The 22,883-nt window shown below is 35.5% G+C and overlaps 1 protein-coding gene across 1 annotated transcript in view; it reads right to left on the reverse strand.

Moving 5' to 3' along the window:
* The window catches only part of GNAT3 (G protein subunit alpha transducin 3), a gene marked incomplete at its 5' end in the record, with an annotated part of 39,949 nt that extends 17,345 nt beyond the window's left edge, over positions 1 to 22,604 (reverse strand). The window contains 4 exons of the mRNA XM_080936115.1: positions 1,846 to 2,003; positions 5,578 to 5,719; positions 9,710 to 9,752; positions 22,487 to 22,604. Coding sequence (XP_080792241.1) covers positions 1,846 to 2,003; positions 5,578 to 5,719; positions 9,710 to 9,752; positions 22,487 to 22,604 — 461 coding nt within the window. The remainder of the gene's footprint in view (positions 1 to 1,845; positions 2,004 to 5,577; positions 5,720 to 9,709; positions 9,753 to 22,486) is intronic.
* Between the last annotated feature and the right edge of the window lie 279 nt (positions 22,605 to 22,883).

Genomic DNA, 22,883 nt, shown 5'->3' on the forward strand with positions numbered 1-22,883 from the left:
ATAAGGTCCCCCTTTCACCGAAAAGTTGGAAGAAAAAACAATTATAGCATATAAACAAAATAGATAGGTAATGCAGGATCACTCTGATATAAAACTTGGAATAGTCAACTTAATTCAAAAATTGAAAAAAAATTATCTGTTTTTAATGTTTGGAAGAGAATATTATTGATTTAGCAACATTTTAGCAGGCGTTTATTTAACATGCGTGTGGAAATGCTTGGAAGCTGCTGAAGGTAATATTTTAGGTGTTCATTTTATGTAGAAAATATTTATAATATGCAGAGAGAAAATAAATTTTCTTGTAATTTTACTGCTGTGCAAATTAACTGAAAGTTTAAAAACTATTTACATTATGGGAAGAAAATCAGTGCAAATAGATGATTGGTATACTAAACAAACAGAATGGCAAATAGTCTAAACTCAATCTATTAGTCAAAAATATTCTAAGCATTTAAACAAATGAATTACCTAAAATATGAAATAAAGTGTCATTTTATTTCCTCATGTTAATTAACCGAGTTATAAATAGTAAATTTTTTTACTGTAGATGTGTGTATTTCGCTGCAAAAAGACAAACAATAAAGCAAGCATACTAACAATGTATTTGCAAGCAATTTAGGCAATATGTATCCCAAAGTAAATATATTAATCTTGACTGGAACATACTTACATTTGTGTCTTTAACTTCATCTTTCCCCAGAGGTAACTAAGCACCATTTGAAGCATATGTGTAAGCTTGTATTCAATTCACTCAATGATTAGCACAGACAGGTAAGCAATGTTTTACAATAGCACAGAAATCTCTTAGACCATCACAGTGAGGCAGAGACTGGAACCTTGGGAAAAATGTTTCCAAGTATATGTAGACACAGAATGACACCTGGTTCCTATCAAGTAGAATCCACACTGTTGTCTAAAGGCGATGGAAATTATCGATAAATGAATAACCATCACAAAAGCTTGCTTTCTACTCCTGTACTTTGCAGGCTATTTTTTTTCCCTCTGTCTGTCACTGATATTTTTTTTCTTTGAGACAGTCTTATGGGTCAAAGGTACTCAGTGATTACAAATCTGCAGTGTCATGCATGACTCATCATTCTGTTTGAACCAGTAGTTGCTTTCATGTTACATTATGTTTTGTTGCTTGTTTAGTAAAGCCTCCGTGCTAGCATGGTTTGTCATGAGATTCATTAAAAAACGATTTCGTATAGTTTAAAATGTTTGGAGGCATGGGAAGAAATAGAATATAAGGAATTTTAGAAGGTTTTGGTAGGCACACATAACCAGACGTTCTTGTTGATATGTATAAAGCAGGATACTTAAAAAAACACTGGAAACAAGGAAGTTTGAGGTCATGGTAACAATTCCATTGTGAGCAGTTTAATGACTGCCTAAGTTCTTTATTAACATTAAATACTTACTTGCCAATATTTGCTATGCTGACTCCAACAAGATTTCACAATATCCTACAGTCTGAAATCAATAGACTATTTTCTTCCAGAATTCTGTGTCTGGCTCAATAACCCAGTGGTCTAACACATATATCACTAATAAAATTACTCTAGGAGATTATTTCAGTGACACTGAAATATAAGATCTGATAAATAGAGTTCCAAATGTCAATGTGCACACCATCTATCTGTTCATGCTCAGCATTATCAATCAAAGTTAATATATGTAGTAAATATTTTATTCTCAGGTATTTTGTTGCGTGTCTTTTCTACTGTCTCACTGTTGTCTATAATAAAATGCAAAACTATGTTCCCCTTACTGTGTCTTCATGCACCATGTGCCAAGTTATGAACTATGTGTCATCTGCAATTCCTCTCCAAGAGCATCACTTACTAAGCTGCAGAGTCATTGAGCTGGTATTCTGATGCCCTTTCAAAGCAGGCTTGAATTCCTGGATCTCCCCACAGTCGTTTAATTATGTCAGCCAGCTGAGGTGTCATGTCACCATCTTCTAGCGTATTCGCCATTGTGTAAAGTTGTTGCTGATCTTCCTGAAATAATATTTTGGTGGGAAGAACAAAAATATGAAATTTAGGTTCAGATACTGTTTTATGTACTCTAAAGAGTTTTTTGCTCATTTCATTTTGCCAATAATTCCACTGAATAGTTTTTCAAAATCTATCAAGAATAATAAAACTAAAATTAATTATAGTAGTTGATGGATATCTGGAAATGTTATCTTTGGGGAGAAAAATTGTAAAATAGTATCTAGAGAATTTGAATGCTTTGTTATATATCATTGATGTCTGAATGTGTTGTCACAAAGAATAACAGTGCTTTGTTCTAGTCTGTTGTGGCCTGGTTTAAAATGTTATTGTGACAACCAAAGAGCACACATGGAGGGACACAGGGCTCCAGCTGCAAATGTAGCAGTGATATCTTGTCAGACATCAATGGGAGGGAAGATCCTTGATCCTGTGAATGTTTGATGCCCCAGTGTAGGGCAAGCCAGGGGGGAAGCAGGAGAGGCTAGGTGGGGGAGAACCCTCATAAAAGCAGGGGGAGGGAGCATGACAGGGGGTTTCAGAGGGAAAACAGGGAAAGGGGATAACATTTGAAATATAAATAAATAAAATAACCGATAAAAAGATAAAATGCTTGTGTGAAAGAAAAATTAGATTGTTGTAAAGTGTTACTTAGCATAAGGTATTTCTTTTGACTATTTTGGCAAGTTATTACACACATGCATAGCCGCATAGAGGTGTTGAGGCTGTCTGTTAGATAATGTGCCTTTGCAGCAAAGTAACATAGGGTGGACATAAGAATTGGCTAGGAATAAAAAAGAAAGGAAGGAAGGAAGGAAGGAAGGAAGGAAGGAAGGAAGGAAGGAAGGAAGGAAGGTAGGAAGACAGAAAGAAAGAAAGAAAAAGCAGTCAGTATATTGTAAGATGTGGACAGTAATGAGGAAGGACAGGAGCTTACTAAACAAACTCGATTTCAACAGTTTATAGTTGGCTGTAATTTATGCTAGTAACCTGTTTTGACAAATAATTAAGATTAAGAATTTGAGTAGTTAATTAGATTATGGTAACTGGTTAGGCAAACAGAGAAATCCCGGTTCAGAGCCCCAGTGTCAACGGCTCAGGTTCTGCCTACCATAAAATTATGCTGGTGAATATCATTGTAACAAGTTACAGTGTGGGACATGTGATGTCTGCCTCCCCATCCTTACCCTAACCAGCAAGCACGAAAATGTGTACATTTACAGTGTAGTACTCTCAATGCTCCCTTGTCAAGGCCACAGATCCCAGAGGCATCAGAAGAGGGCACAGAGGAGAGCACTCTGTGTGGTGTGCCCCTGCTGGGAGTGAAGTAGATCAGGAAGAACTCAGTGCCTGCTGATGTCAGTCAGTCTCCTTCAGCAAACTACAGTTTTATTCTGCGCTTTTATTAAAAGTGTTTCCTTGTCTAAGATATTCATAGACATTGATCTTTATTATTAAGGAATATAAAAACTAAAAGAAAATGTTTCCATCTTTCTTTCTGACTAGATTTTGTTATGACAAGCAGGTAAGAGATCAGATGACCAATTGCTTGTTAAATAGCCCAAAATACAAGAAGTGTTTTCTTATTTTCTTATATTATGCCTTATTTTATTGTATCATGGGGGAAATATTTCAATTTTTTTTTCTTCCTAATAGACAGGGAACTAAAATTCCAGTGAAATATGATCTGCTCACTTAGTTTATCATTAATGTTGAGACAATAAATTGAATAATTTCTTCTGTAACCTCCCTCCAAACCCTCCCATAAGTCCCTGCCTGCTAGCTTTCATACTCATTGCTCCAGCCACTGTGGGACTGTAATGACCCAGGGTAACAGAGTAATTTTAGTAATTTTCACTAAAATTTAAATGGCAAAAACCCTTTCAGAGAGCATGGAAGGAGCTTCAACCCTACACACCTTAAACACGAGGACTGAAGTAGTTGGCTACCTCTCTCTTCCAACCTCCTGCATTGAATCACTGGAATCTGGCTAAGCATTTTTCCTTCCAGTCCAGCTAGGTGTGCAAAGGGCCTGGCCATACCGAGGAAAAAGTGGATACAGGGCGACGATGAATAAATATGTCTATATATATATATATATACATATGTATGTACACACACAAACACATATTTCTAAGTACAGTCAGTAGTCTGTATAATGCTACTCACACTCATATGTTTGTTTTCAGGGCTGAATATTTAGTAGGAACATTTTTTTTCTGCTAATGTGACTTTGAGGCAAATGTTGCAATGAGGCAGCTGTACCCATCATGCATTCGTAAAGAAACAAATCACCTGCTTTTTCAGCAACTCTTTATGGACCAATTTGTTCTTTCTTTGCATCCATATTACACAGCACTATGCTAAACCACAGCTTATTTATACCGCTAATATGAGTGGATTTTCACTAAAACACTTAAATGGCGAAAACCCTTTCAGACACATCCTCAAGCCTAGTATTTCCCTGCATGGCATCCATGCGATCTTGTTGGGTATGTCTTTACTTCCGAGTTTCCTGCACACACCTGGGTGAAGACTGGTGATTTTTGATTCAGGTTATTTAGTAGAGAAGCATGTGCAGTGATGATTAATGTACTTGTATTAAAATAGCACCAGGACAAACAACTGAAAAAAATCTTTGAATGTCAAGTGAGAGGGAGAGAGAGAGAGTGGGAGAGAGAGAGGGAGAGGGAGGGAGAGATATATAGGCAAGTTAGTTTTACAGGCAAAGTAAAGAGTCCTTTGGTACAGAGTGTGGGGGTAACCTCTAGTGTCACCTGTTTGTCCCAGGGCTGATAAATATGGCCTGGCTCTCTAGGTATGTATCACTTTCTCTTTCAAAGGCTTATGGTTCCTTCCTGCACTGTTCATCTGTAAAGAGAACTGGACAGCTTAGGAGTCATTCCTTCAGCCAAGGTGATGCGTGTAGCTATGTTCCGTAGTTGCAGCTCTCTAGAACCTTGAGAAACAGGGAAGTTTATATTTTCTTTTTTTTCAGACCATAACATTTCTTTAAATGTAGGGCATTTCAATTCTTAATACTCTTGTATGATACTAAAAACATAAATAATTTTAAAGAATAAAATCCTGTCTTTAGGGTCGCTCAGTGGAGAAGGTCTTTTAATGATGTTCTTGTGAGTGAGACCACCTATTGTGTTTTAGACAATAATGTATGCATAATTTTTATATAAAGTAGTTTTTACATATTATCTATTTCTAAAGTAAGTAGATTTTTAATGCACCATAATGTATGAATTAAGTATTGAATAGAGAAAAATTGTTTAGATGGATGCTACATTATAAACCACAGTACAGCTATGCTTCTTTCTTTTACTGTCATATTTAATACTAGATTTAATTCCTAGAAAGCAGTTACCTTTTTAATACAATTATAGTGCACAGTGAAAAGAGATGTTTAATTTAGAAAAAAAATCATAAAACTTAGGTTGAAGATAGTCAATATTTGCAAAATTATTATGTTTCGATTCGCAGACAAAGAATTGGACAACAAACATAATCCTATGGTTATTTTGGCCCACGTTCCACCACAGCCATGCACTTATCACATGGACATACTTACTCCACTCCTAGGGTTGACGTAATCAATTCCAAGTGTAGTCATAGCCCTCACGATGGTTAGAATGGACTGCAAGGTGTTACTGTAAATCACTGCCTTAAACTCCATGCACTCTTGTTTACTGTAGCCATTCTTGTGGATGATCCTGCAATGAAACGCGAAAAGCTGTTGTGAGGGAGCTGTAGTAGCACAAGTCACCATCGACAAGAATTTTCCTGAGTAACAGTATTGTATGTACGCATTGAAAAGAACGAGTTTTACTGAGGAGTGCATGCTGACCCTGGACAATTTAACACTTGTGAATGTTTCTCATTCGTTGTCTTCTCATATAAAGTGGAAGGAACACATGCTAAATATAAGAAGAATTTAGGACTTGTTCTAGATTAAATGCTTTTTTAAACATGTAGGTCGCAATGTCTTTAATTTTTGATGTTTATTTATTTTTACAACATTGACTCCTTGTTCAAGAAGGAAGTTCTCGGATTCCGAGGTCAGAGATGAACATCCAGACCCAATTTCTGGTGTGGTGTTTACTCCGTGATTTCTGCAGGATGTGAAGTCACTTAGTGGAACAACCCTGGCTTTTCCCATCACTTAGGGCATCCTTGGGAACAATTGGAAGTAGGAGTGCCTGCTTTCTATTTACAGCCTTAACAAAGGCATTCTTTTTTTATTTTTTTATTTTTGTTCAGGTAATTGCTTTCTGTTGAATCCCTTACCATTCCTCCATGGGTGTACGTGCTTCTGGCTCTAGAGAACGACCCAGACAGCAGGGTTGGCTGAGCTCCTCTCTTCCTTCCACTCATTCATTCAAAAGTCAAGGTTTGACTGAAGGTTTAAGAATAATACCTTAAAATAGAGTTTCCCTTTACAGCTAGAGCATGCTGCTGCTCTCTGAGTCTTTGCATCCTCACTGCGTGATAAACTCCTGTTCCTTCTGTTATTCTTTTGATTATTTTATACTGTTTTTAAAGTGCTTTGGGTTTATTTGGTTTGTTTGTTTTGAGGTATACTTTTTTGAGTGTTACCTTTCTCATGATTCATCTTATGTCTACACACATGGAAGCTCTTGTTTAAGGAGCAAAGAGAGTACAAACATCTCTTCAAGGCTTTTGAAGTACCTGTTTATATACATATACACATATATTTATATAATAAATTAATATATATAGATTAATTTATTTCTTTATACTTGATTATTAACAAATGCTCATGTTTACCTTCAACAGGGCCATGCTTATCTGCATCAATCTATTAAATCAATTAAATAAGCAAAAATAGGGAAAATAAATGGTGACTAAGATCATAAGAAAAAAGAAGGGCATTACTTCTACATCTAAGAATAATTGTTGAATAAATCCTAGTCCACCATTCAAAATGAAAACAAAACATGATTTTACTTATCAAATTAAAATGGTAATTATGAATGAGTTTGGGGCATGTGGGTTCCTTTGGAAAAACAAGTTCTTCTGACTCTTTTCAGCCTATGAGGAAACATACAATAGAAGAATTCAATTTCTTCTAGGAAGAGTTCTCTAGCTCTAAGTTGGTTCCTAGCTCTGTTCAAAATCACATGATTTTATTTGGCATTTTAATTCTTCATTATATACTGAAAGACTGAATGAATCACACCTGTCTCTCCTCCCACTAGGGCCATAGTGGAATTTCCATTAGGTAGCAGCTATTAAACACTGTGGCCACCAGCCAAGTTACAAAAAATTATATTTTGGATGGCCACTAAAGGCACACATTGCTCAGAGAACATAATCATGAAATCTTTCCTCTATGGTAAAATTATAGAAACAATTATTATCATTTTCAAAAATTTTTGTGCCATATGAAACTTTATAGTCACATCTGTGTATGGAAAGAGACATTAGGAAAAATGTAGCACATTTTGTTATGGAAAGTATAAGATATTAAAAAATAAAGGACAAGGAGCAGCAGAAATAATAATTCGACATTTTGGGATTATAAGCTCTGCATTAATGGTCAAAAGAAAGAGGAATTTTATAGGTACAAGTTCGTAGACGCACATAATTATCAACTGTGGACATGTGCTGAGCAGAGGTGCTGGTCAAACATTGTTATGTGCATATGAAGTTGCTACACTCATAATTCAAATAGATGATGGATAGATTCAGCATTTTGTAAATTGATTTCTTATACTTTGTTTTAATTTATGAGTCTTTATCTCTCATTTTGCCATTTACAATAAGTACAGAAATCGTATTTTGCATATAGTATTATACATCATTTTACATATAATATACTTAAATTATTTTTATGTTATACATATTTCAAAACTTCATTGAAGTTTCTCAGAAATATGTATAGACAGAGAATACTTACGTTTTTCCAGTTATATATATGTATAATCATATGTACAAACATATACATATATAAACACACATATATACAGATATGTACATATACAAACATATATATGTTTATATATCACATATATAAACATGCATATAATCATATATACAAATGTATATATTATTTAGTTTTTTTCCCCCTGTGGCACCTTTTGCCTGAATGTATATAAGTAACATGTATGTCTGCCTACTTCTTTTAGTGACCAGAAGATGGTACCACATACCCTGCAACTAGAGTTAGGGATGGGTTTAAGTGGCCCTAAATTTTACTGACCTGCTCGTCTGGTGTCTTTGTTGAGAGGACTGGCTGCAGTTGGAGGCCGGGGAAAGGAAAGGCATATGGGGAGTGGGGTGGAGTATAGTCCGGTTTGTGGAATCCATAGGCAACAGGAGGGGGTAGTTCTTGGAATTTAACTTTCATCCTATGCAAAGGCACCAAGTGCAATTAACAACCAAATCATGTCTCCACCTCTAAATTTATATTAGATATAGAAAAATTATATCACTATTTTTTGCAAAGTGTATTTCTACAATTAGCCGTTAAATTTTATTTTTACAGTCTTTGCTCTTAGCAGATAATAATTATAGATTAATAGTATAGTTTTGTTTTTGGAGATAGTCTTACCCTGTCGCTCTGTCTGACACAATATACCTACTATGTAGCACGGATTGGCCTCAGACTTGTAATAGTCCTCTTGTTTCAGCCTTCTGCGGCTTACAGAAATAAACCATCACAACAGGCTAAAATTATGATTTTTATAATTTATTATAAAAAGGAATGCCTAGTTATTGGCTTGAGCTTTTATTTTATAGATAGTAAAGTTTGAGTGAATTTTATGATGATTTATCTTTTGTAACGGGTAGTTGAATCCCATCTGTTCCTGGTTCTTTGTTTCCATATATCGGGCAGGTTTCTGTTTTACATACTTCTCTATATTGCTTTATCTATTAGTGAACTATACATCTATAATATTTGTTATTGGCTATTATTTTTACCTGAATTATGAAAAGCTGATCACAGAGCATTTCTTTTCTTTTTAAACTAATTTTAATTGGGTAATTTTTGTATTTACATTTCAAATGTTATCCCCTTTCCTCCCACTCCCACCCCCCACTTGCTTCCCTGAAGGTGCTCCCTCTCCAAACTACCCTCTCCACCACAGTGCCTTGGCATTCCTGTACACTGGGAAAACACGCCTCCACAAGACTAAAGGCCTCTTCTACCATTGATGCCAGACAATGCTATCCTCTGCTACATATGCAATTGGAACATTTTTTTAAAAATTTTTTCAGTGTGTATGTTACTTGTATGTGTGCATTCAGGGCTTATCATTTGCTATTGGGCAACTAGTTCATGTCTCTTCCCTGCAGATTTTTTGTGCAGCTATCAGCCTTCCTTATGTCCCTGTAATTCTGTTTAAGGTTGAAGCCTCCTGGGCTTTCACTGTTCATGTTAGGATCCCTATTAAGTCCTATTTCAGCTCATGATTAATCAGCCATGTGGTGAGACTTCATTAGCAGATCTTACTTACTCATAAATATGTAACAAAATTTACTGAAAAAAGAGACAATCAATATGGGAAAGACCAAGAAGGGGGGTGTGGGAACATTTGTAGAAAGAAAATAAAAGAAGAAACGATGTAATCATATTATAGTAAAGAAAACCAAAAACCTAAAATAAATAATTAAGACAAAATTGTTCAACTCATAAATAAATATCAAACAGTAAGCATTCAAAATAGCTCTGTACCTACTTCATTTGTTTAACAATGGTACTTTTCCCAGATTCACCGGCTCCTGAAACAAATTGAAGCAAATGTTATTGATACACAGACTTCATTAGCATATTAAACCCTATATTATCATGTGTAAATTTTGACACCGCTTTTTGTGTAACTCTAAAAGAAAAGGATATATACTAATAAAGAAAATTATATTTTAAATTTAAACATGATTTGAGATGTTTATATCTCCTATGTTTGCAACCTAAGAACATATATGAGCCACAATTTCAGACTCTAACATGTGCTTGGTCTCCTGAGATGAATCTTTGAATCTCTATTTGAATAAATAATAAAAGAAGAGAACCATTAATAGTTTTATTGCAAGAACTGTTTAAACAGAAATATATCCTAATTTAAATGTGTTCTTGTCCTCAGAAGCCTATCATGGCCTTCTTTTTTTTTTGTGTGTGTTGGAATATCATGGCCTTCTACATAGCTATAATTTTCATTATTCAGAAGAATGAATAAAGAATAACTTTAAGTTACTGCATAGGAGGTGACATGGAATGTCTCATGCCCTGAGCTCAGGTGAGTTAAGGGTGGAATGAGGAACCAGCAGTAGGTACCACAGGTGTTATAGTCACCCTTATCTGCAACTTTTATTGTAGTTTATGATGCACACTATACACAATTCTGGCATTTACTTATCATCATATAGAAAACAAGCATCATATAGAAAAACCCAAAATACACATGATCCTTAACAGAGACTGTAATTACTCTTGGTGAATACTTAGTGGCTGCTTTGGTTTGACAGTCAGGATTTTCTAAAGACATTTCTTCAATCTCTCTTGATGCGAAAGACAAGTGTATTAGAAACAAAGACTAAAATGTCATGACCTTGTATTGTTTTGCATCCCTGTATTGCAGAGTGTGATCTTGACTTAAAATTGTTTCATAATTTTGATATAAGCAAAATGTAATTTGAATAATAGCTAAATCTAAAGATTTTATTAAAATTATACCTATGAATAGGGTTTAGAGCCCATTGAGAGCACCAAGTAGAGTTCAAATCCCACCTCTACCTACTTGGCCTCCAAATTTTCACTAATACTTCCTTCCCCCATCTCTGGGTTCATAACTCTTCCTCATCCATCAGCATGAGATATATTTCACATGAAAGACATGATTCTATGAACTTAAACTTCAAAACTAACCTACCCCTACCAAGAAGCTATTGGAAAAAGAAAGGACAATCAGCTTCCTTCAAAGTCATGTCCCTGGGTGTACCAGCCTGGAACGACTGCAGGCCACATATCCAGGAGCAAATGGCCAACATAAAATTAACTCCACTTGTTTGTTTCTTTGTTTGATTGATTGATTGATTTTTGAGAAGAAGGAGAGAGAGAGAGAGCAAGAGAAAGATCCTGAAACTAGGTGGAGAGATAGATCATGGCTTAGAATGATCTTGAAGGCATTGGGGGAAAATAATATTATCAAAATACACTGCATAATATTACTTTATTTTGTTCCTTGTATGAGACAACTTTTTTTTTTCCATTGAAGTATTTCTGTATGGTCTTAAATATTTTCCTGAGCCTGGGTGAACAGATAGAGAGAGACATCTAAATTTAACTTTTAAGGCAGAACATTTTTATTGTCCCTGGCAAGTCTCAATGTATCTAATGTCTACAGTTGTCCAAACAGCTGCCTATCCTGAATGATACAGAAAAATAAGGAGTGGCGAGGCTGCAGTAAATAATGCTTCACTGACAGGTGGCTATGCACCAGTTCTTCTAGTAGATAAACTGCCCATGGTTCTTCTCCATTATTATGCCAGAGTGCTTTCTGCCACAGGTCACAAAAGTTAAAATCAAAGCCAATGTCTGCAGAAATCAGCCACAGCAATTTACCAATATTCCTTCATAGACTTTTTTAACCTGTATTTTTGCAATTCTAATATTAAAACTAGGTCCCATGGGTTCTAGGCATTCGCTCTCCCTCTGAACATTAATCCAGCCCTGGATACTTAACCAAGAGCCACGGAAGTGGACATTGGAAATTAAGTGTCACCTGGCCCAGCTCTACACTATCTCACTCCACCAAATCAAATGCATGTACTTAGTTTTACTGGCCTGAAGTTTCCCACCTGTGGGAATAAGCTTCAGTCCTACCTCTGCTGGTTTATTTTATGCTGTATTTTTCTCAATGCAAGGGTCACTGATGGGGGACAAAAACTGGAGAACTTTTGAAACAGGGGAAAAATGCTTCTTGTTGACTATCAAGTAAAATTTTAGAGCAATTATATATTGTCTGTGATTCCTGTAACAAAGTAAAACTATTCACGGAATATCATTCTTTAGAATAGAAAAAAAGTATAAGAATTTTGCAGCAGGATACAACTTGTAGGTAGAATATATGTCTAGTTTGTTGAGACCATGTGTTTCATCCATATCACAAAACAAAAATAAGATTTGAGAGTTACATGATTACTCATATCATGGATTAAAACTGTAATGCAAGTATGGTGTAAGCAGTTGTTATTCTCTATTGTTGATAAAACAATAAGAATAAATATCTTAATGTATTAAAAACAGGTCAGAGTTGTAGGCATTGTTTATCTTCAATTGCTTAAACCCACCAATGTGCAGTCCATGAATACTGAGGTCAAAGTTCAATGTCAGATGGTGATAACACTACTACTGGAATTTCCCGAATTATTTCTGAGACTAGAAAGGGTGTGAATATACAACAATTTTTTGCAACTTATTGGGTAATTAATAATGTGCCCATATGATTTAGAATAATTAGCTACTATGAAGTAGAAAATAACTTTTTATGAAACTCCATATTAATAATTCATATTTTCATTTGTGCTTATTTTTTTAAAGTATCATTTAAAAATTTGTAAAACTTTTAAAAGATTCTCTTTGCTCTGTGTAGTAAGTTTAATGTTCTGGGTGAAGGTCCCAAACAGTTAACTGCTGTACTGGCATGATTGCTAAATAAAAATACAACCCATCTAAAATTCTCCTTCATTATTTTAAACTCCATCTCAAAGTTTCACAGAAACAAATGGTACATTTTCATCTACACATTGATAGTGGGTCTTAGTTCATCATCATCATTCCATTCTTTTAGGATTAGATCATGTTACAAGGCTAAATATACACATGGCAGCATGTTTTCCTATGCTCAGTACATCCTAAAATAGTTTCTTACTTCTGAAGTGTGGACATAATTAACTTTATTTTCCAGGCTAACAAGTAACAAAGAAATTTTCACAGGATACATATCTGTTTCTTTAAAGAAGATAATGTTTCAGATCACAATTAAAACCTGTACATCATTTGCATTTTAATATGCACAAACTGTAAATAATAAAATACAAATAAAACTATATGTAGAAATATGAAAATTTTCTTAAATTTGTAAAATAATTTATAACTGTAACTAAACCTCACTGAAAACACACAAAATTTGATTGTTCCTTTGGCTAAAAAGGGCAAGATGAAATTAAATCATTTGATATATATTTATATATATGTATATATATGTATATATATATGGTTATTTTCTGGGCTACTGAAATCATATAACTTTATAATAAAAGGAATTTAGAATGTGGCTAGTGTTCTCTGAATGAGAGAAATAAGAACAGTAGAGATAAACGAACTCACACACATTCTCCTGCTAATGCTGTGTCACGTTCCTTTGTTTCCATGTATGCATTAACCATGCACATTTTAAATGGATTAAAAAACTATTTCCATGCTAAGTTTTGTTTTATATGTACTTTATGCTCATTGTAACTAGTAAGATTTCAATGCATACTACCAAACCTTTAAAAAAAGTCAAGTACTGACAAAAATATATTCATATAGTTTTATGCAAAATGCTTTTAAATCTGCACATTTATCTCTGTTTTTTTTAATAAAGTTGTTTAATTAAAAAAGAGAAATATTCTCAGGGTCAAAATTTCCAGTTGCTCTTTGGACAGCATTCATGATTAAAAGTTTTATCAAGATATTAGAAGAGCTTCAATTACAAATCATGATTTTAGAGGCTAAACCTAAGTTGTAATCTTATAAAGACTACTATTGTAAATTGTTAAGGATAATGAAAAAATACAAGTTGGTAGTCAGTCACCTTATCAATGATCATTCCTTTAATATATTCAGAATTTTACTTGTAGTCATGCTAAGAACTTATATAATGAATGACAGGAAAGGTTAAGCCTAAGGCAGATAACTAAAGACAAAAATCATATTTTTTCTATTTAGATATAATTTTGATAAATATATGATCCTCAAATGTTTCAGGGACCTGCAGAGTATAGCATTTAAAATGTTGAGTAAAAATGCTTTTCTAGAGAAACATGCCAGCTCCAAAGATGATAGGCACAGAGGAGCCTCTACCTCAAGCTTGCTTCCAATGTGACAAAACTGGCCATTGAGTGACTGCTGAAAGCACATGGTCCAAACTGTGGACAAGCAGAACACAGGGGAGTTCCTTGACCCACTTGGCCTAGGGAAGATAGGACAATCACCCCCTTACGTTTCTGCTTCACAGGGAAGTCTGTCAGATCTTCTGGGCCTGGTAGCCAAAGGCTGATGTCCCCTCTGATCACAGAGAAACCCAAGCTATCTGCCCAGTGAAAGAATTATTAGATTAACAGCAGAAACCACGTCTCCAGATGCGTTCTCAATTCTAAACTCAGGCCACAGGCCTCACTCCCCTACAGCTGCTACTATTAGGTCCGCATAGATTCTTCGTTGTTACCATTTTGTATAAGGTCAGAAGATACCGAAGTTTAAGTTGTGAGGATCAAAGACAGTGCTTTAAGATATAGGATAGTGTTTTAAGGTTGCTCAGTGCAAATTATGAAGGTCGAAAAACATGGAAGCTTAACTAGTGATAAAGTGATTTAAAGTATTAAATGGAATGAAACTTACTTCAGATTCCTTTCTCTCACTATGTTACTTTTTAATAATTATTTCAAAATTAACCAATGGAGTTTTAGTAATATTCTCATAGCTGCACGCTCAAAATCTTAAACTTCCTTTGGTTGTATTCTAAGTATAAACCTAAAAGGGACCTCTTATTGTGTTCACGTGACACAAACCTACAGAACGTGGGACTCACCAAGATTTTAAAAACCAAAAAAGGTTGATCTGCCTACTGACATCTGATCCCATTGTGGTCTTTCACAATACAACTCACAGGGCTCTGCAACCTTCCAGAGATCCATCCCCCTGCTCCTCCCCCACCTGCTCCTCCCCCACCTGCTCCTCCCCCACCTGCTCCTCCCCCACCTGTACCTCTAACACCTGCCCCTGTTTGCTGTTTCTGCTCCCACTGCCCTCATGGATTGTATTGGCAGACAATTTAAGAGCAGGGAGACCCCCTAACGTTTTGGTTTCTCATCATGTTTAGCCTTTTCAGAAATAACATGTCCCACTCCTCACAAATAAAATTAAAAATCTCTGTCTCTTCTATGTGACAGCCATTCAAGCAGCCTGGACTCAAAAAATGAAAGAGAAAAAAAAAAAAAAAAAGAAACGCTGTTTGTGTACCCTTGGGGACAAAGACATATACTTTATGTAATTTAAGTTAACTTCAATACATTTCTGACTTTCACTGGGAAGAGTGGGGTCATTTTCCTTATTTATCAAATTCTATTATCTTAGAGCTTTTGGAGATTACCTTACAGATACAAATGACTTGGAGAACACTGTAGCAAATCTGAGAGGTGACAAATATGTTTTCATCCCTTTAAGTAAAAAAGATTCAATTAAAGTATCTTCTACTCTTTTATAATGACTTTATATTTTATTGTGTTTTTAATACTTTGCATATATTTGTCTGTGTGTATATACCAACAAGGGCGAACTCCCAGAAATTCTAGTAGAAAATATTAAATCCCCTGCAGTCGGAATTACAGAGAACTGTGAGTCACCTGAGGAAGGTGCTGGGAACCGAACTGGGGACCCATGGAAGCTCCCCTCACAGTCTTAGTCTTTCTTCAGCCTTCCATTATTTCTTACTTTCTTATGGCTCAGGCTTGCTAGACTCCCTCTACTCCGCACACACCATGCTAATACCAACGTTCTGAGATTTCTGCTGTAACTGGGTTGTTTCTGAACCCTGATCTTCAGATACAGCAACATGAGAAAACCACTTTGGCCACATATTTTAAAAAACAATAGAACACTTTTCCGATTACAGACCATGATTAGTATGTCTTCATTTTTTTTTTTTTTTTTGTTTTGACCCTGCTGTTTTGTTATGTTTCCTCCATATCTTTAGCCCATAGCTTTTAAAAGCTTTCTATGTTTTTCCACATGAAGTTGTCCACAAATAAATTTGATTTTCTTCAACTGCATGAAGAATATCTATGACACTCCACTTTGCTTATTAGAAACATATTTCTGAGGTAGAATTTTCTCAGACTTCTGTTAAATTCAAATCATAAAAAAGGAAAAAAATAACTTTAATGTTTTTATTGTCTGATATTTCCCATCATTCACATTATTGATTTGTTCCATCTTTGTGTGTCATCAACAAAAGCTACATGATGGAAATTCAGACCTTTGAACCTTCACCCACACTCCTGGTACCTGCCTTGAGTTTGTCAAGGGAAAAATCAAGGGCAGGAAAATGTCAATAATATTTATTTTCTTAACAGGAAGAACACTAATCAACATTAATTCTTCTTCACTGTATATAAACAATGATATTAGGGTTTCTCATTATGAAATGTGATATTTAGATTTCTGCAGATTATCTGTATATGGGACTACTTTCTCTTCTTAGTTTGCTTTGGATAGGTGCAAATGAATTAGCTTTTTGATTTAGCTTTTTTCTTCTCTTGATATAATTATTATGACATGACTATTATTGACATAACTATTATTAATGATATTAAGTGTCAATGAATGTCCTGATAGGATTAAGCACTATTCTTGTGATTAATCATGTAATTTCCCTCACCCCGTTTTGATTTTAGATTGAAAAATGAATAAAAAAGTGGTTCATTTACACAATAGAATACTATTTAGGTATTAAAAATGAGGACATGGATTCTGAAGGGAAATGAATGGAACTAGACAATACCATACTGAGTGAGGTAACCTAGACCCAAAGAGATATTCATGGTATGTACTCATTGATAAGTGGATATTAGCCATAAAATATAGAATAACCACGCTATAATCCACATACCTAAAGAAACCAAATAACAAGGAGGGCCCAAGAGTAGAGTTTGAATCTTTCTCTGAAGGGGAAATGGTATAGGTATCAGAGGTGGATGGAGGGAGGGAACTGGGTGAGAGAGGAAGTGGAGAGGAGCAGGACAGAGCACTGACCGGGTGTAGGAAGAGCAGGAGGAGAGAGAATGGGAATTGGAGATGGGGTTGGGGGTGATCTCTAGTACAGGCCAGAGACCTGGGATATGAGGAGGCCTTAGGGTACCTGTGGGGATGATTCTAGTTGAAACTCCTGGTAGTAAGGGATATGGTTTCCGAACCAGCCACTTCCTATAGTCAGGTAGAACTCCCAGTGAAGGGAGAAAGATAATAATCCACCCAAAAAACTTCTGACACAAAACTTTTCTTGACTACAAGATGAGCAGTTACAAAGATAGAGCAGAACTTGGGGAAATGGCCAACCAATAATTAGCTAAATTTGAGACCTATCCCATGGGGCAAAAACCAGTTCCTGATTCTCTTCACGATACTCTGTTATGCTTGCAGACAGGAGCCTAGGATAAATGTCGTCTGAGAGAATCAACTTGAAAAGAGATGGAAAAAGATGTAGACACCCATAACCAAACATTAGATGGAGCTTGGGGAATCTTGTGGAAGAGTTGTTGGGAGAGTTGAGGGCCCCAAAGAAGACAGAAACGTCATAGGAAGACTAACAGAGTTTACCAACCTGGATCCTCGGGAACTCCCAGAGACTGAATCACCGACCAAAAATTGAGCATGGGCTGATTCTAGGCCCCAGAACATACATTGCATTGCAGATGTGCAGTTTGGTGTTCATGTGAGTTCTCCAACAATTGAAGCAGGGACTGTCCCTGAATTGTCTGCCTGTTTGCCTGTGGATCCAGTTCCCTTAATGAGTCAACCTTGCCTGGCCTCAGTCCAGCTGTTCAAGTTGTAAAGTATGTCACCACCCTTCTCTACTGAAGCAGTAAAGGTAAATAATTATGTTAATTTCTCATGCTTTTTATATGAATTATTTCAATATTACATTGCTGTAGAGTCAAAATAGCAAGTCTGATGCAGAAAAAGCAAACAAAACAAAACAAAACAAAAAACAGTTATGGCATAATCTACTTTATGTTTGGTTTTTAGAACCACTTCAGAGTATAGAATGTGAGCTTGGTTATGGTAAGCCGAATTAAAACAAAATATAACAAGGGTGTATAACCATGTTCTTAGGGTAAACTTACTATTGTTAACTAAATGGATACACAGTCAAACTGCCTTCTATGCATTTATTTTTGTGACTATGATCAAGGCTACTCTCAACCTTAATCACAGAAGCTAGACTCTGATAAGTTTGGGAGAATATAGAGACACAGGACTACTTGAAGTACTGAGAGTCAAAAGTGGTTGCCTGGAACTGTGGGGCATTTGAGGGATGACATGGAAACGCAGTAAAGTAAAAACTTCTTGAAATATATGACGGTGACCCTAATAAGGACTTATAGTAATGAGGGCATAGAGTCTCAGCTGGCTAGTTTCTTTAGCCTGGTAGGAATTGATTGCTTTCAATTGAGTTGTTGGCCTAGGGGTACCTTGAAAATTTCCAAACAATACAATTTTTAAAAAAAAAAAATTTTAAAGACAGAGGGTTGCTCTCTGCAAACTGGCAGTGGAGCCCCATTGTCCAGGACAACACTGAGACTACTCATTAAATATGAAAAGTAGAGCCGTTGTCTACATGGAGCCTTTACCTCTTTAGGCTGATGAAAGAGGAACACGGAAACCAATGCAGCCACAAAACCTTTGACCTACAAATTTTCCTGCCTGCAAAATATCCTAGGCCAGTCGTAGCACAGAACCTATGGGAGTTACCAACCAATGCCCCATGGACTTAAGGGCCACACCTTGAGAAGGAACCATATTTGATGCTGCTTGGGTAACCAAGAACCAGAAACTAGATAGCCTAGAGAACTAGGGTAAAATCAAACATAACTGGGTAAAACAATAACAATAAAAGGAGTCCTAATGATATTCTGTTATACACCCAGGTCAGTGTCTTATCCAGTCATCATCAGAGAGACTTCTTCTGGTAGCAAATGGAAATAAATATAAATATCCACAGATAGGTACTACTCATAAAGAAATATACCTATTCCCCCATATATCTCTTCTAAAAGAAGAGGTGGAAAGTTTGCAAGAGCCAGAGGGTATAGATGATACCAGCAGAGCAAGGCCGTCCTCCATATCAACTGAGCAAGGTCCATATGGATTCACAGAGACTGTAGCAGCAGTCACAGTGCCTACATGGGTGTGTGCCTGGTCCTCTGTGTACAGATTACAGTCGTTAGCTTAGTCTTTTAAAAGCAATCATAACTGTGAAAATGAGAGTGCCTCTGACTCTTGTGCCTCCGCTAGGAAGTCTTTTCCTCCTATTGGGTTGTCATGTTTAACTTTGAAGTGCTCATTTTTGCTGTATTCCATTATATTTTCTTTCGGCAAATTTGGTTTTATTTCTTAGAAGCCTGTTCTTTTCTAATGAGAGAAAAAAGGGGCAATATAGTGGGGAGGGAAAGTGGGAGGAGCAGAAGGACGGTAATAGTAATTAGGATATTATATATATAGCAGAAAAGAACATATATTCAGTTTCCAAAAGTGATTGTTAGCTGAGAAAAAAGAAGATGTAGGCAAAGGACTTGTAAAGAGGAATCAGCCCTTTAATGTCACTGAGATCTATTTTTATTAACACAGTGTTTACTTCTGAGTCCCAGTGCATGATAAATAGGAAACATTGTGTTCTATGTTTTGACACAAGGAAATAAACTATACAGTGAAGATCACAGCAAGGTTGAATGCACCATATTTGTTTTTAGTTTTGTTTTGTATATTTCTCTTATTTTTTAAGTACAAGATTAAATTCAGAATTGGCCACTACCATGGTTAAGCTTGGATGTCAATGGTCCATTGTTCTTACTCTACTAAAGAGTATCGAGACCCAAGTCATTTCTATGGTGAGAGAGTAGGAAGGCTAAGACATTTCTATAAGACAATGTATGGTATCATAAGGAAGCCACGTTTCAAGTTTAAGGTGAAAAATTACAGCATAGATAATGTGATTTCAGTGAAAAAAATGAATATGAAACAGAATTAATTATTTTGAATTTGACATCTAAAATAAATTTAGAGTTAAGAATTCAAAAGGAAAAAAACAGTCAAATATTTCAAATATAAACCAAATTAGGGAAAACTGAAGAGTGGTTCATTTTATTAAATAAATTCTGGGCAGCTCAGCATGTATTTAGCTGGTGCCAATACCATAGAAGCAGGAGAATGGGTATATAAAAGAAAGCTATAATATTACTACTGATGACTCTTTCTCTTCCCTGTTAACAAGTGCTGCTCTTTCAACTTAATGAAGTCCATTAAGTTGCTAATTGTTTAAGAAGAATTAGAATGCTTTTATTTCCATTTGGGAGTTTGGCATATAGCAAGTTGTGTCCTGATGTTTATCTCTCTGTAGTGTTTTTAGGTTTTCGAGTTATAGAGCCTATGTGTATAATAACTTTCCATTGTCAACATCCCATTCATAATTTGAGAAAACTCAACTTTCTTCATTACACCTTTCTGTTTGGGGGCCTTGATTTTCATTGACATGTTTCCAGTCATCTGTTTATATCATTTTACCCTGTTCTTTTCCAGCACATTCTCCTGGGCAGCTGGTCACTTACTCTAGCACACCAACCTCAAGCATCATACCGCTGTGGATGTTTAACAGTATTGTCTTTGTAACTGCTAATAGATCCACTTCAGAGATTTGGCTTACAATTTGTGTTTTTATAAAATAAGAGAAAATATTTTTAAATGGTGTGCTAAAAACATTTATCATTAAAAAAATATCTCAGCATGTAGACTTTTTATTTACTTATTATGTTTTCATTTTTAAAGGAAGAAATGGTTTATTCTGTCTCAACTCAGGATATAGTCTGCAAGGTTGAGAAAGTCAAAGAGGCAGGAACTTGAAGAACTTGATCAGTTATATCCACAGGCAAGCAACAGACAGCAGTGGTTGCATGTCCATGAAGGGTCACTCTATCACTATGTCACTTCAGTGCAGGTGAATAGAAAAGGCATTAAATTGAATGCCTGACTTTTCCTCCTATTTTGGATTCCTTTTCCTCAGGTTTATATTATTTAGATTACAGGGTAGAGAGTCTGATAGTTCTCTAGAATTGGGGAAAATATGATTGATGGTTTCAAATCACGTATCCATCATCTTTCTAACTGGTCAGTTTCTAAGTGAACGTTTGTAGTACAATGGCCATGGCTTGCCAAAGAACTGGAGCAAGGAATGAGAGACCATGTCCCTTTCATTGAGAAGCAAGAGACACATCCTACAGGTAGCTGTTAAAACTCAGTAGTGGGAGCACAGTAAAAAAAAAAAAAAAAAAAAAAAAAAAAAAAAAAAAAAAAAAAAAAAAAAAAAACACGTAGAAATGGTAAATCTATCATCATGAAATAATGAATTACTTTGCATATAACTTACATAAGGGTAAATACTCAGCTGTCAAAAAGTGTGCACTCTTGTTTGAATTTGGTTCTGAATTAACTAAGAATTTTATTAACTCTGGGAATTATTTACACAATATTTTACAAGCTAATTGGCTGGTTAGTTGGCCTAAAGCCTGATTGTGGATAAACTAAAAGCACAAACAAAAAAATGAAGACTGAATCCACCCAATGTTTTTTACTGGGTCATCTCTTGTAGTAAACAATATACTATATTATTTAATACATGTTGCCATATCTTTGTGCTAAATCTATCATGGGTTTTATTACCCTAAATTATACCTTTCTGCCTTCTTCAGATGTCCCCAGTCAAATTTTCCTTAAATATCACATGTTGCTGAATTTAATACAATTGGTATGCCTAACTCTGCCAGCTTCTTCCTCCCACAAGCAGTTAAAAATCCTATGGTTTTATGTCAGTGACAACTGTGTGTCAAGCAGTTTCTGAAAGATATGTGCCACACAGATTATTTTAATTCATTTAGTTAATTGAGCAATTATTGAAATTATAGTTATCATAAAACCTTATCTTTTGCTTGGAAGGGATGAAAAATAAACATGTAATTTTTGGCATGCATGAATATATAAGAAACTGAATGCCACATTTTTAAATGTATAATAATGTTCCTGATATAATTTAAGTTTCTTGTTATTATTGTAATAAAACTTGAGAATAATTGATTTTAGCACATCAATTTTGATGGCAATACTCAGCTTATTTATGATTATACAAAGAGTAGACATTTGTGACTTGTTATTAAATATTTTAGTCATTATTTGGTAAACAATTAGAATGCAACAAAGTGACAAGTGTGCATGAGTCTTTGAGAAATGAAACCCTGTAGTCTGTGAAAGACATAAACTGAGGCATCTACTATTTATTTCTTAAACCACCAATACCCTTAGGATTCCAACCATATTTTTACATTAAATCCTCCATGAAGTGATAAATTTAAAATTTGAAAAAAGCAACTGTGTCATAAATGAGGAAAAAAAATCAGATGCTGAAAGCAAAAGAGAAACATATTACCAAGTAGCAGCAACTTCACAGTTCTTGCATCCCGTTCAGCATCTTCCTGAAGTTTCTTCTCCAGTTCTTTGGACCTTTTGGCTGACTCCTTGCTCTCTGAACTAATTCCACTTCCCATCTTTTGATGTTAGAGGCTGGGCAGTTGATTTGCTCAAACTTTTCAAACACAGAGCACAGCAATAGTTTAGACATAGAATGTAAGAACAGTGCTCACTAGAGCAGCCCGCACCCTATCCCTTGCACTCTCAATTCTGCTTTGACTAAGGGGATCTTTTCCATCTGTCACCTGATCAGGAGGAAAAACTATGCAACCCCAATGAAAGCTGAAGAGGAACCTCATTATGCTTTCAAATTAAATGGTCACATCTGGTCCGTCTTCAAAATCATGCTTACCTGC

The sequence above is a fragment of the Micromys minutus genome (assembly GCF_963924665.1).
Source record: "Micromys minutus genome assembly, chromosome: 23".
NCBI lineage: Eukaryota > Metazoa > Chordata > Mammalia > Rodentia > Muridae > Micromys > Micromys minutus.